Source organism: Tachysurus vachellii, chromosome 26 (genome assembly GCF_030014155.1).
Source record: "Tachysurus vachellii isolate PV-2020 chromosome 26, HZAU_Pvac_v1, whole genome shotgun sequence".
NCBI lineage: Eukaryota > Metazoa > Chordata > Actinopteri > Siluriformes > Bagridae > Tachysurus > Tachysurus vachellii.
In genome coordinates, this window is record NC_083485.1 from 2,503,248 (window position 1) to 2,515,714 (window position 12,467).

The 12,467-nt window shown below is 35.8% G+C and overlaps 1 protein-coding gene across 1 annotated transcript; it reads left to right on the forward strand.

Annotated features, from left to right (window-relative positions):
• The first annotated feature begins 1,267 nt into the window (after positions 1–1,267).
• Positions 1,268–5,191, forward strand: LOC132841221 (butyrophilin subfamily 2 member A2-like). The gene is made up of 5 exons (XM_060863499.1): positions 1,268–1,275; positions 1,918–1,940; positions 2,335–2,395; positions 2,815–3,135; positions 3,515–5,191. The coding sequence occupies exons 3-5, from the start codon at positions 2,371–2,373 to the stop codon at positions 3,589–3,591; spliced, it is 423 nt and encodes a 140-aa protein (XP_060719482.1). The 5' UTR covers positions 1,268–1,275; positions 1,918–1,940; positions 2,335–2,370; the 3' UTR covers positions 3,592–5,191.
• Positions 5,192–12,467: the final 7,276 nt, after the last annotated feature.

Genomic DNA, 12,467 nt, shown 5'->3' on the forward strand with positions numbered 1-12,467 from the left:
CAGCATTTTCACTTCATATGGAGTGTTTTATTCAGCAGCTGATCACAGATCTGTGTTACTGCACTGAGTAAAAACACCTCATGAAGTCTTTCATTATTTAATATAAACTATTTATAATGATTCACTATCTGTTGTTCTATTTTATTAAAATAGTTAAAATTGTAGCTGAACATCTTTGAAAGCACAGAGTGAAGATTGTTTATCAGCTGTTCTGACTGTAAATCATAAGTTTTTCTCATTGTATTTTATCTAACATTACATTTCTCTCTGTTGTTTTACATGATAGCTCTCACAGCGGTAAGTAAATAACTCGACTTCACACTAATAGTAAAAGCTGATATTTTATAAACGTATCACATATATTACATTTTAATCCAGGAATCAAATAGAAACATAAAGATGATTTTCAGATCATGTTTATATGAAGGAGACAGATTATGAGGAATACACCTCCTAATGTTTAGGTCAGATCAGAAGTCTACATCCGCTCTTGAGCCAGAGTTTGCAGAGAGACAACAGAAATAACCACACGGACAGAATAATAGTTAAGAATGTGAATTCTCCTTTTATCTATAAGTTGATTTATTCCACTTGGAAACTGGACAATAGTTGACAGTGTCAATATGCCATTTACAGCAAACAAACTCTTAAATGAACTTAATAATTGTAATGAAGAGTCAGGGGCAGGTGGATTTAAATCTATGTGCAAACAAATTCGCATCACAAATCCAACAACAATAATTCAGACATTAATACAATAATACAAATTTGTTTTTTCCTCCGGCCTGTAATACCAATTTAGACCCCAGTTCTGTAGCACTCATAGCCCTTGTTTATTTAAATCCTATCTATTCTAATTCCTAAACTAGTCCAGTTTACAAACACTGCTTTTGACCTCGTTCTCCTTCCTTTATCACATAACTTGTACATTTACATTTAATATTTATGTCACAGTAACAAATCCAACACCCTTTACATCATTATTTTTAAAGACATGCAGAGATCAGAAAATAGGATTTTCCAATAAATCACAAGATATTTCTCTTCCTTAAGGGGAACTAGCGGTATATTAGCACAATGCTACATGATACAGATTTACTGTGTGTGATGACTGATTGTTGTCTAGTTTTCCTCTTTTTTATTAAGACACACATCAGCTGTGTTTTAACCAGAGTAACAGTTACTTTCCACATTTTCACATGGAACAATTCACATTTGTAATCATGCATAAAATCTTCACACTGTTTTATTTACTTTCACAGGCTATAAGGAGACGTGAGTATAAACCCCTTTTCTGTGCTAGTGATGTCTTGATGCTGCATGAATAATATATTTATTGTTCAGATGAAATAGATTAGACTGTGCTGTGTGTTCAGAGTGCAATAGCACATAGATATCTGAGCATCATGAGCATAGTGTAGTGAACACAACAGACTGTGATCTCTAACAGAACATTCATCATGCTGGTGTCTAGTTTGTCATTTAGTGTTGTACAGACACACAAATCTGACCTACACACTGATACTGAGAGAGAAAAAGCTGAAGGTTTTTGTTTGAATGTGATTAGATAACAATAACTCTCTATTAAAGTTACTGATCCTGGCTAACATTACTGTAGTGAACAGAACTACAGAGAGATGTGAGTTAGAGAGTCACACTTGATAATGCTGCATGAAAGAGATTCAAACAGAATGGAAGTAAGTCAGCTGGGGAATTTGTTTCTTACTGCATTAATACTGAAAGATCCTGAAGAGCAGAAAGAGAAGAGAAACAATACAGTACAGGATCAAAACAGACTTTTTAGGAAGGTTTACAGCTAATACTACAGGATAAAATACAGAAATACTGAAAATTACAATGCATTTTTAATAAACTCAACAAACTTATTGTGCTTTTTTTCCCCACATTCTCCTTTAGTTAAAGACGTCTGGGTTGAACAGGTGAGTAAACTGGCATAAGAACATGACTTCATTGTGATATTGTGTGACATCACCACAGCAGAAATGAGCCCAAACATCTTGATTCTCATGGAGATGATTTTTTCTCTTTCCTGTAAGGTTCAGTTTAGTGTTTAATGATTGTGTTCTTCAGCTGGCAACATTCAAAATCAGTGTGTTACTGAATACAATATCAGTTTAAATCAACCTCAATCACCTCAGTGTGTACTGTTAGTAATATTACACACACACACACACACACACACACACACACACACACACACACACACACACACACACACACACACACAAACACTTTGTGTTTATTTAACACTTTATTTACATACAGTATGGAGTCATGTATAAAACCTTCACACTGTTTTATTCACTTCTTCAGAGAGACAGAAAATGGACAGAAGATGAGAGAAAGAAAATGGAGAAATCTGTTCTACTGACTGGTGAGTATGGAAGGAGGTACAAAAGTAAACACACATGTTCATCTTTACAGCCTGAAGTGTTCAATAACGAGATCTTCAGTAAGCCTGTATTCTGAAATTCTTAAGATTCTCACATTCTCCATTCAAGATATTATTTACATTATTTACAATTTTTTTATTATTATGGAGTAAGTTTATTTTATGGACCGGTAAAATCTCAGATATAAACTAAAGTTAGGTGTATATAATGTTATAATGACTAACAGTTTAAAATACATCATTAATAATTAAAATACAAGAAAAGAATTTATCAATATAATTTGAAATTATATTGTAATTATAACAATAATGTAATTGTGTGTGTGTGTGTGTGTGTGTGTGTGTGTGTGTGTGTGTGTGTGTGTGTTTGTGTGTGTGTGTGTGTGTGTTTTCCCACACAGATGAGTTTAAACTCATTGGTCCCAGTAATAGAGAGCGGTATAATCGCTCTGCTGTCACTTTCTCATGTCATCTGTCTCCTGAAATCAGTGCTGTTGACTTGGAGATCCGGTGGTTTAAGGAGACAGACTGTGTTTGTGTTTATAAGAACAGTAAGGTGACAGAGGGGAGAGGTTATGAGGGCAGAGTGAGTCTGTTCACTCAGGAGCTGGAGAGAGGAAACGTCTCCTTACAGCTGAGAAACTGTACAGAGTCAGATGATGGATATTACCTCTGTCAGGTCACTGATGGAGACAGAACAGAAGAGATTACAGTAGAGATGAGTAAGTGTTCCTGATCTCCACACTGTATAAACTCCACATCATCATCTGTGCTTCTCACCTCAGTACATAAACACACTCAGTATTCAGTGTGAGATTCAGTATACAGGCTGCTAATGTGGAGTGAAGATCATCTGAGGTGAATTAACAGTAATTCTATTTTTCACTCTTCTACACACCTGCACAAGGGCTTAAAAGCAGTAGCTTGTACAAATATGAAGTAACTAGGGATTTATTTATCTAACTTTATTTATCTATTAATCAGAGATTTACTGAATATCAGTTTAAACTAAGACAATCAAAGACATTTTTTACATCAGAGAGGAAATTAAATTACTCACTAAATGTGACATTTAAATTATTACAGTTTCTGTATATCCAGTAGATCAGACTACATCACTGCCAAATACAGCACTGAGAACCAAACTACACACATTTAGGTTAAAGGTAGAGGAATAAAACACAGTCTGGCTGATGATTAAGACTTTTGGTGTAAGTATATCTGTTTAGTGGCTAATGTGAGATTTATAACAGTCCAGAGAACACAGATTAGCTCGTCATGAGGTCAGCTTAGCTCCTGCAAACATGCTGTGTATGTATTTCTCTACTTCTGTAAGTCTGTAAATTCAGAGTGGAGACTAATATCAGGAGTTACAGGTTGTAGTGTTGGACTTTTCCAACATGATTTGTTTTAAAACTAGCACAGTAAGGTACAGACCTGGAGAACACAAACTGTATCCTTGTAACTGTGTTAATAACATGAAATGAGAAACTGAACGACTCCCACTACAATGTAGACTCTCATCTTTCATTAGTCGTGTTTACACACAAAGATTTTTAGCAGTATGAATGAATTCAGCCACACTGCAGATTCCTAATGAACTGTTTCTGTGTGTCTTAAAATGGACTCTTTTCATTTATATACATGTTACATGTGATCTGATCCAAATCTATCTCGGTGTTCAGAGCTCTAGGTTAGTGCTTCTGAATGATTAAAACATTTATCACTATATTTTAAAATAGAAAGTATTAAAGGCAGGGTCTCCGATTTTTGAAAGCCAATGTTGAAATCACCAAAACAAACACGCCCCTAACCCAAATGGGTCCCACCCCTGTATTGATAGCTCCGCCCACACATACATATGTAACCCAGGTAAGTAATGGAAAGAAATGTGTCTTTATCATAGCTGAAGGGAAAAACAATACGATTGCAGATAAACAAACAAGTAAAAATGACACACAAGCATAATCATGCAAAGGACGGCATATATTAGCAGAGGTGGGTAGTAACGAATTGCATTTACTTCGTTACATTTACTTGAGTACATTTTTTGGGTAACTTGTACTTTTTGAGTATAATTAAAGATGCGTACTTTTACTCTTACTCAAGTAGATTTTTAGTGGAAAAACTTTACTTTTACTTCGCTACAATCGGCGGCGTTTCTCCGTTACACAAATGGTAATAAATAATAATTAGTTTATATGACAAGTCTCGCGAGACGTTGGAGAGGCTGCTTCACGAGAGTATGCTGTGCATCTCCCGCTGAAGTTTAGCGCACCTTTAGTTGGAAGATGATGGCTGAAGCAGAGGAAGACGTTTGGGCTTTATCAAAGGCAGATCACTCGTGGCCTCAAATTCATTCTATATTTTGACTCCAAGATGTAAAAAAATAGCTTTATAATGCGATGCATTCTGTGTGCACCAAAACTAACAGACATCGCAGCTTACAAGGATTCCAGCTCCAACCTAAAAAATCACTTAGCGGCAAGTGTCAAAATTATGCCTATTTGATGGTAATTTGGTAACTATGGGCACTTTGACCTTAACGTAATACTACATTTCACACACTGTCTGAATGTTTTCCCTCATATACGCTCTCGTGCAATCCTGTGAACCCTACAAACAACATGTTCATGAACAAACGTTCATTATAAGTGTCTGCATTTTCATATCCGTGTTTTATACAAAATAAAAACGGGATTATATTTTGTTTTATCCACATCTAAAGAATATATGTACTTACTTAGGGGTTAGCCCAGCACATCATTCATTTACATCATTAAACCATTAATCACATTTTATGTATATATATATATATATATATATATATATATATATATATATATATATATATATATACGTATATATATATATATTTATATATACGTATATATATATATATATATATATATATATATATATATATATATATATATATATATATATACGTATGTATGTATATATATATATATATACATACATACGTATATATATATATACGTATATATATATATATTCACACACTTCAACCTGTGTTTTATATTAGCAGAATAAAGAGACTTTTAAGGAGAGGTGTGTGAAAGCTCTCCAAGTAGTTTGAAAATCAGGGTTTTTGCTTCCTATCAATCAGATGAGAAGTAACTAGTAACTAGATTTGTAAAGTTCGTCGAGACAAACTTTGATGTTGGCTTTGACGGTGCAAGTATTCGCAAAGGCCGGTGCTTTTTGGATGCGAGTGGACATAAGGGTCAGTGTTACTTTTGGAGGCAAGTGGACAGAAAGATTGTGAAAGCTACTGGACCGCTAGGGTGCCAATACTTTTGGAGGCGAGCGGACATGAGCATGTGACGTGATCCGAATACCCATGAGGCAGTTCCCCTCATTGTGCTGAGTGTTTTGATATGTCACATGTTCATGTTGTGCAAATTTTTTATTTTCACGTGACGTCACATGACATCACGTGACATCACGTGACGGGGACAGAATACACGTGAGGCAGTTCCCCTTATTGTGCTGAGTGTTTTAATATGTCACATGTCCATGTTGTGCTAATTTTTTATTTCGCTTATTTTGGGGGCGGGGCTACACGTGACGTCACGTGACGTGACCAAAATACACGTGAGGCAGCTCCCCTCATTGTGCTGAGTGTTTTGATATGTCACATGTCCATGTTGTGCTAATTTTTATTTTCACGTGACGACACGTGACGTGACGTGACCAAAATACACGTGAGGCAGTTCCCCTTATTGTGCTGAGTGTTTTGATATGTCACATGTCCATGTTGTGCTAATTTTTTATTTCGCTTATTTTGGGGGCGAAGCTACACGTGACGTCACGTGACGTGACCAAAATACACGTGAGGCAGCTCCCCTCATTGTGCTGAGTGTTTTGATATGTCACATGTCCATGTTGTGCTAATTTTTTATTTTCACGTGACGACACGTGACGACACGTGACGTGACGTGACCATAACACACGTGAGGCACTTCCCCTCATTGGGCTGAGTGTTTTGATATATGACATGTCCATGTTATGCAAATTTTTGATTTCACTTATTTTGGGGGCGGGGCTATACACGTGACGTGACCAAAATACACGTGAGGCACTTCCCCTCATTGGGCTGAGTGTTTTGATATATGACATGTCCATATTGTGCTCATTTTTGAGTTCGCTTATTCTGGGGGCGGGGCTACACGTGACGTCACCAGTATACCCGGTGGGGTGCCAATACTTTTGACAAAAAGTGGCTACTGAGGGTTTGGACATTTCATGTCAATACTGCAGTCATTATGGGATTCTACTTATTATTATACTGCATAGAACACAGGAGAGAAGCCGTGCCTGAGCTCTGCGCACGCTGCGTGTGTGAAAGCTTAGAGGAATTTTAGGAATTCCCCATTCAAGTCTATGGGACTTCGTCCGGAGTAACGTCCTAAAGAGCCTGTCCAAGTTTGGTGTAAATCGCTCGAAAACTTGCCGAGTTATAAACCTCCAAAATTTATAATGGAAGTGGATACGAAAAAAGGCCACTTTGAGCTTCCGTACCGGGAATGCCGGAATTCCGATCGCTTAGAAAAGTAATAGCAACAAACTTCAGACCAGGATCTACGACATATCCGAATTTGGTGCATGTGCACGAATTTGGTGCCAAACTTTCATTTAATTTACAGCTCCACAGTCATTTTTATGATCTCAGTTCATCTTATTATCTTCTCCATATTTTCCCTACAATAAATGTGTTTTATAAGATTTATATGGTGATAATTAACAGGTCAGTGTTGATGAGGTTGACTAAGGCAGCTAACACTAACTCAGATTCATACTAATTTATTGTGTGTATGATTTTAGATAACACTAGCAGTAGCTTGTTAAGTTTAACCAGTCACTAGTTTTTAAATGAACTGCACTGACAGAATGAGTGGAGAATAAGAGCGAACTTCTTCATACAGATGAGTAACGTACTGCAGCTCAAATCAGTAATTCATGAGTCAAAGCTCTAAAACTTTTTCCTAACAATGATAAGATTAATATTCCTGTGAACATTATAACAGTACAGTTTAACATGTTACATTTTTATTACTAACACTGTATTAACTTTGAGGTAACTGATGCAGTGTTTTTAGCTTCCCTGTGATTGGGTCTATGTTTTAATACATGACGACACCTCAGTTTTCTGACATAATGATTCACTATCTGTTGTTCTATTTTATTAAAATAGTTAAAATTGTATCTGAACATCTTTGAAAGCACAGAGTGAAGATTGTTTATCAGCTGTTCTGACTGTAAATCATAAGTTTTTCTCATTGTATTTTATCTAACATTACATTTCTCTCTGTTGTTTTACATGATACTTCTCACAGCGGTAAGTAAATAACTCGACTTCACACTAATAGTAAAAGCTGATATTTTATAAACTTCTCACATATATTACATTTTAATCCAGGAATCAAATAGAAACATAAAGATGATTTTCAGATCATGTTTATGTGAAGGAGTCTGATCAGTAAGTGAGATTCCACTTCCATCCGTCAGCTTCTTTCCCACAATGCACCTGTGTGTAACCTCACTGCAGTGTAATAATGCACAGAGACGTTTACCGTGTCGAGTAAAAGACACAACAAACACGCAACATATAACACACACCTGTTATGAGAGCCATGAGTGCTCCCTCTGCTGGCCTGCAGAGGATTTGCTGCACCTTATCAGGACTCTAATTCCCACTATCCATTGCACCACCAACTCAGTACACCTGTTTCCTGTTTGTAATCACCTGGTCTATTTAAGCTCTCTCAGAACTCTCTTACGACGCGAAGTATTGTTAGCCTGTCTGCATACTGAGCGTATTTCTCTGTTCTGTTTATTGCCTTGTTTCTGACCCTGCCTGTTTTTCGTATTTGTGATTGTTTGCTACCTGCCCTGACCTACGCCTGGATTATCGACTACTGCTTTTGGATTTCCTTTGTTGTTGCTGTTTGCCTGGTGTTTCGAACCTTGCCTGTTTTTGGATTTTGCAAATAAACCTGCACTTGGATCTAACCGGTTTCACGCTTTATGACAACACCACTGACAGACTCTGTCAGAATGTTACACAATAAACATAAATCACAGCTTTAACAGTTTTCAGTGTTTGTAGACAGAATAATTGTCATCAGTCGCTCTGCGTAACAATCACACCATGTTTTGAAAAAGCACTGAAGAGTCGACTCGGCCTGGCGTTTAGTGTCTTTAAGCTAACGGTAGTAAGTCGTGTGAATGCACACGGCATAAAGACAACCTGACTGAACTGAGAACAGAAGTCCTTCACTTTATTTCTAAAACTTCCTTCAAAGGAGAGAGGGATTTGGGAGTGAAAGAGAGAAAAACAGAAGGAGATCACGCATCTTCTCTAATCTACTGCGACATGTCACATGCTGTCGTAACCAGTATATAGACGAGGCAGCAGTAAAGAACATCATTCTGTTATCTGTTCAGGTTTTACATTGATAAATGTCTGTGTTTATAATTAAAGGAAGTGAGAATCTGATATTCTGTATATTCCTTTATCTACTACAATAGCACAGAGATATATTACAAAATATTTCACTATATATTTAAAATACACAGGGGGAAATGTACAAATACTGACATGCTGTATATTGGTAAAGACATGCAGAGATCAGAAAATAGGATTTTCCAATAAATCACAAGATATTTCTCTTCCTTAAGGGGAACTAGCGGTATATTAGCACAATGCTACATGATACAGATTTACTGTGTGTGATGACTGATTGTTGTCTAGTTTTCCTCTTTTTTATTAAGACACACATCAGCTCTGTTTTAACCAGAGTAACAGTTACTTTCCACATTTTCACATGGAACAATTCACATTTGTAATCATGCATAAAATCTTCACACTGTTTTATTTACTTTCACAGGCTATGATGAGACGTGAGTATAAACCCCTTTTCTGTGCTAATGATGTCTTGATGCTGCATGAATAATATATTTATTGTTCAGATGAAATAGATTAGACTGTGCTGTGTGTTCAGAGTGCAATAGCACATAGATATCTGAGCATCATGAGCATAGTGTAGTGAACACAACAGACTGTGATCTCTAACAGAACATTCATCATGCTGGGGTCTAGTTTGTCATTTAGTGTTGTACAGACACACAAATCTGACCTACACAATGATACTGAGAGAGAAAAAGCTGAAGGTTTTATAACAAACAGTCATTAGTGAACACAATCTGATCTACTGAAGCTAATAATCAGAGACTGACTCATTATCAGTTTAAACTGAATCAGAGACATTTTTACATCAAAGAGGAAATTAAATTACATATTAAACACATCCAGTAGAAACTGGTGATTATAGCAATAAGAACCAAAACCACACAAACCCCAGGTAATATTGGTCTGTTAGTTTGTTCTGTAGATTGATGAGCAAAGAAACTCCAACATTTACTACACAATGAATAAACACCATGTATAACGATTAAACATAAACCTCAGTGAAAGTCTGTAGAGATCTGAGACACAGAACAAAAATCCACCAGCATGACCTCAGAGTCTTTATCCAATAGACAGATAAACACACAGATAAAGTTCAAGAGCAAAGGAGCAGATTCCAGTTTGTTAAAAAGTAGATGATGGACAGATGAGACAAAGACTAAGCTGTAGCAGAGTGATGAAAAGAGGAAAGTGTGAAGTGAAAATAAAACTGTTCATGATCCAAATCAAAGCAGCACTTCTGTGAAACATGGAGACATGGACATTTATGGAAGACAGTAGAACTTGTCTTTATTTTTCCCTGATACAGATAGAAATGGGGTTAAAATATGGTGATGTTCAGCATTTTTACTTCATATGGAGTGTTTTATTCAGCAGCTGATCACAGATCTGTGTTACTGCACTGAGTAAAAACACCTCATGAAGTCTTTCATTATTTAATATAAACTATTTATAATGATTGACTATCTGTTGTTCTATTTTATTAAAATAGTTAAAATTGTAGCTGAACATCTTTGAAAGCACAGAGTGAAGATTGTTTATCAGCTGTTCTGACTGTAAATCATAAGTTTTTCTCATTGTATTTTATCTAACATTACATTTCTCTCTGTTGTTTTACATGATACTTCTCACAGAGGAGGTAAGTAAATAACTCGACTTCACACTAATAGTAAAAGCTGATATTTTATAAACTTATCACATATATTACATTTTAATCCAGGAATCAAATAGAAACATAAAGATGATTTTCAGACCATGTTTATATGAAGGAGACAGATTATGAGGAATACACCTCCTAATGTTTAGGTCAGATCAGAAGTCTACATCCACTCTTGAGCCAGAGTTTGCAGAGAGACAACAGAAATAACCACACGGACAGAATAATAGTTAAGAATGTGAATTCTCCTTTTATCTTTAAATTGTTCTATTCCACTTGGAAATTGGACAATAGTTGGCAGTGTCAATATGCCATTTACAGCAAACAAATTATTAATTGAACTTATTAATTGTAATGAAGAGTCAGGGGCAGGTGGATTTAAATCCATGTGCAAACAAATTCACATCACAAATCCAACAACAATAATTCAAACATTAATACAATAATACAAATATTTTTTTTTCCCCCAGCCTGCAATATCAATTTAGACCCCAGTTCCGTAGCACTCATAGCCCTTGTTTATTTAAATCCTATCTATTCTAATTCCTAAACTAGTCCAGTTTACAAGCACTTCTTTTGACCTCGTTCTCCTTCCTTTATCACATAACTTGTACATTCACATTTAATACTTATGTCACAGTAACAAATCCAACACCCTTTACATCATTATTTTCAAGACACCTCCAGAAAATAAAAGAAAGATAGAAAGGAAATCAACAACAGCACAACCAGAATCAGGCAAGAACAGTTCATAACAGTAACCTGAAGTGAAAAGCTCAGTGAAACACACTGAATCAATATTTCTTCCGATTTAATAACCTTAGTGTAAATTTACTGAAAATGACCAGAAACCTAATTTAGTTTGGTATCCTCCGTACTGCTGTTTCTGTGTTTCACTTATAGAGCGTGTGATAAAATTTTAAGTCTAAAAATATAATTCTTGTTGGTTTTGCAACAATATCCAGCAGAAATGAACATGTGTGATCTACCACTACAACGTTGTATAAATTATTCAGATTCGGAGGAACTCAGGTTGGTTTGTCACTTTGGAGCTGAAATCACAATTAACTTCCACTCAACAACTTCAACATCTCAAAAAAAAAAAAAAAAAAAAAAAATTTAACTCCATAAGTTTCTTTTAAATACACCAAATGCCTTTTTCTGTCTTTTTTTTCTCTTCAGCCTCAATCCGTAAAGAATTTTTAGTTATAACAATAGAGTATAACTTACACAATGGCACATGTGCACCTGCTAGCTTAGCTCATAGTACATGGCACTGTGTTGTTAGTTTCACCTCATGTGAAAAACAACACATAGACACATTCAAGCAATAGATAAACTTTACTTAATTTTCCATTTTGCTTCATTCTTTTTGCAATACGTTCAGATTTACATGAGATTATATTGTGAGCCACACTTAAGTCTACAAAGGGCTAAATAATACAGAGAACCAGCTAAATGTGACAGCTCACAAATTCAACAAGAAGAGGACAATAATGGTTAAACAGCTCGCTATGGATTCAAGAAATCTCTTTATGAGGAATTTGATGGACGATGAAGCTCAGCTCCTTGTTCACTTCTTAGGACTAATGGAAAACGTGATGAACGCAGGTTTAATGAACTCCTTTTCATTAGAAATGTTGACACTTCTTTCTAATCTCCACCCAAGAATTTTGGATAATAACTTGGTTTGGTCAATATTAACATTTCAACCTCGTGTGATCCTGCTCGTGTGAACCTCGTGTGACTCAATCTGGTGCTCTTCCTGTTTGTGGCATTTGCTGTCACAACACTTTTAACAATAATCTGTACATTCATACTTACATTTACCTGGGTTTTAGTAATCTAAATTGTACACCTGCGTGTAACCTCACTGCAGTGTAATAATGTACAGAGACGTTTAC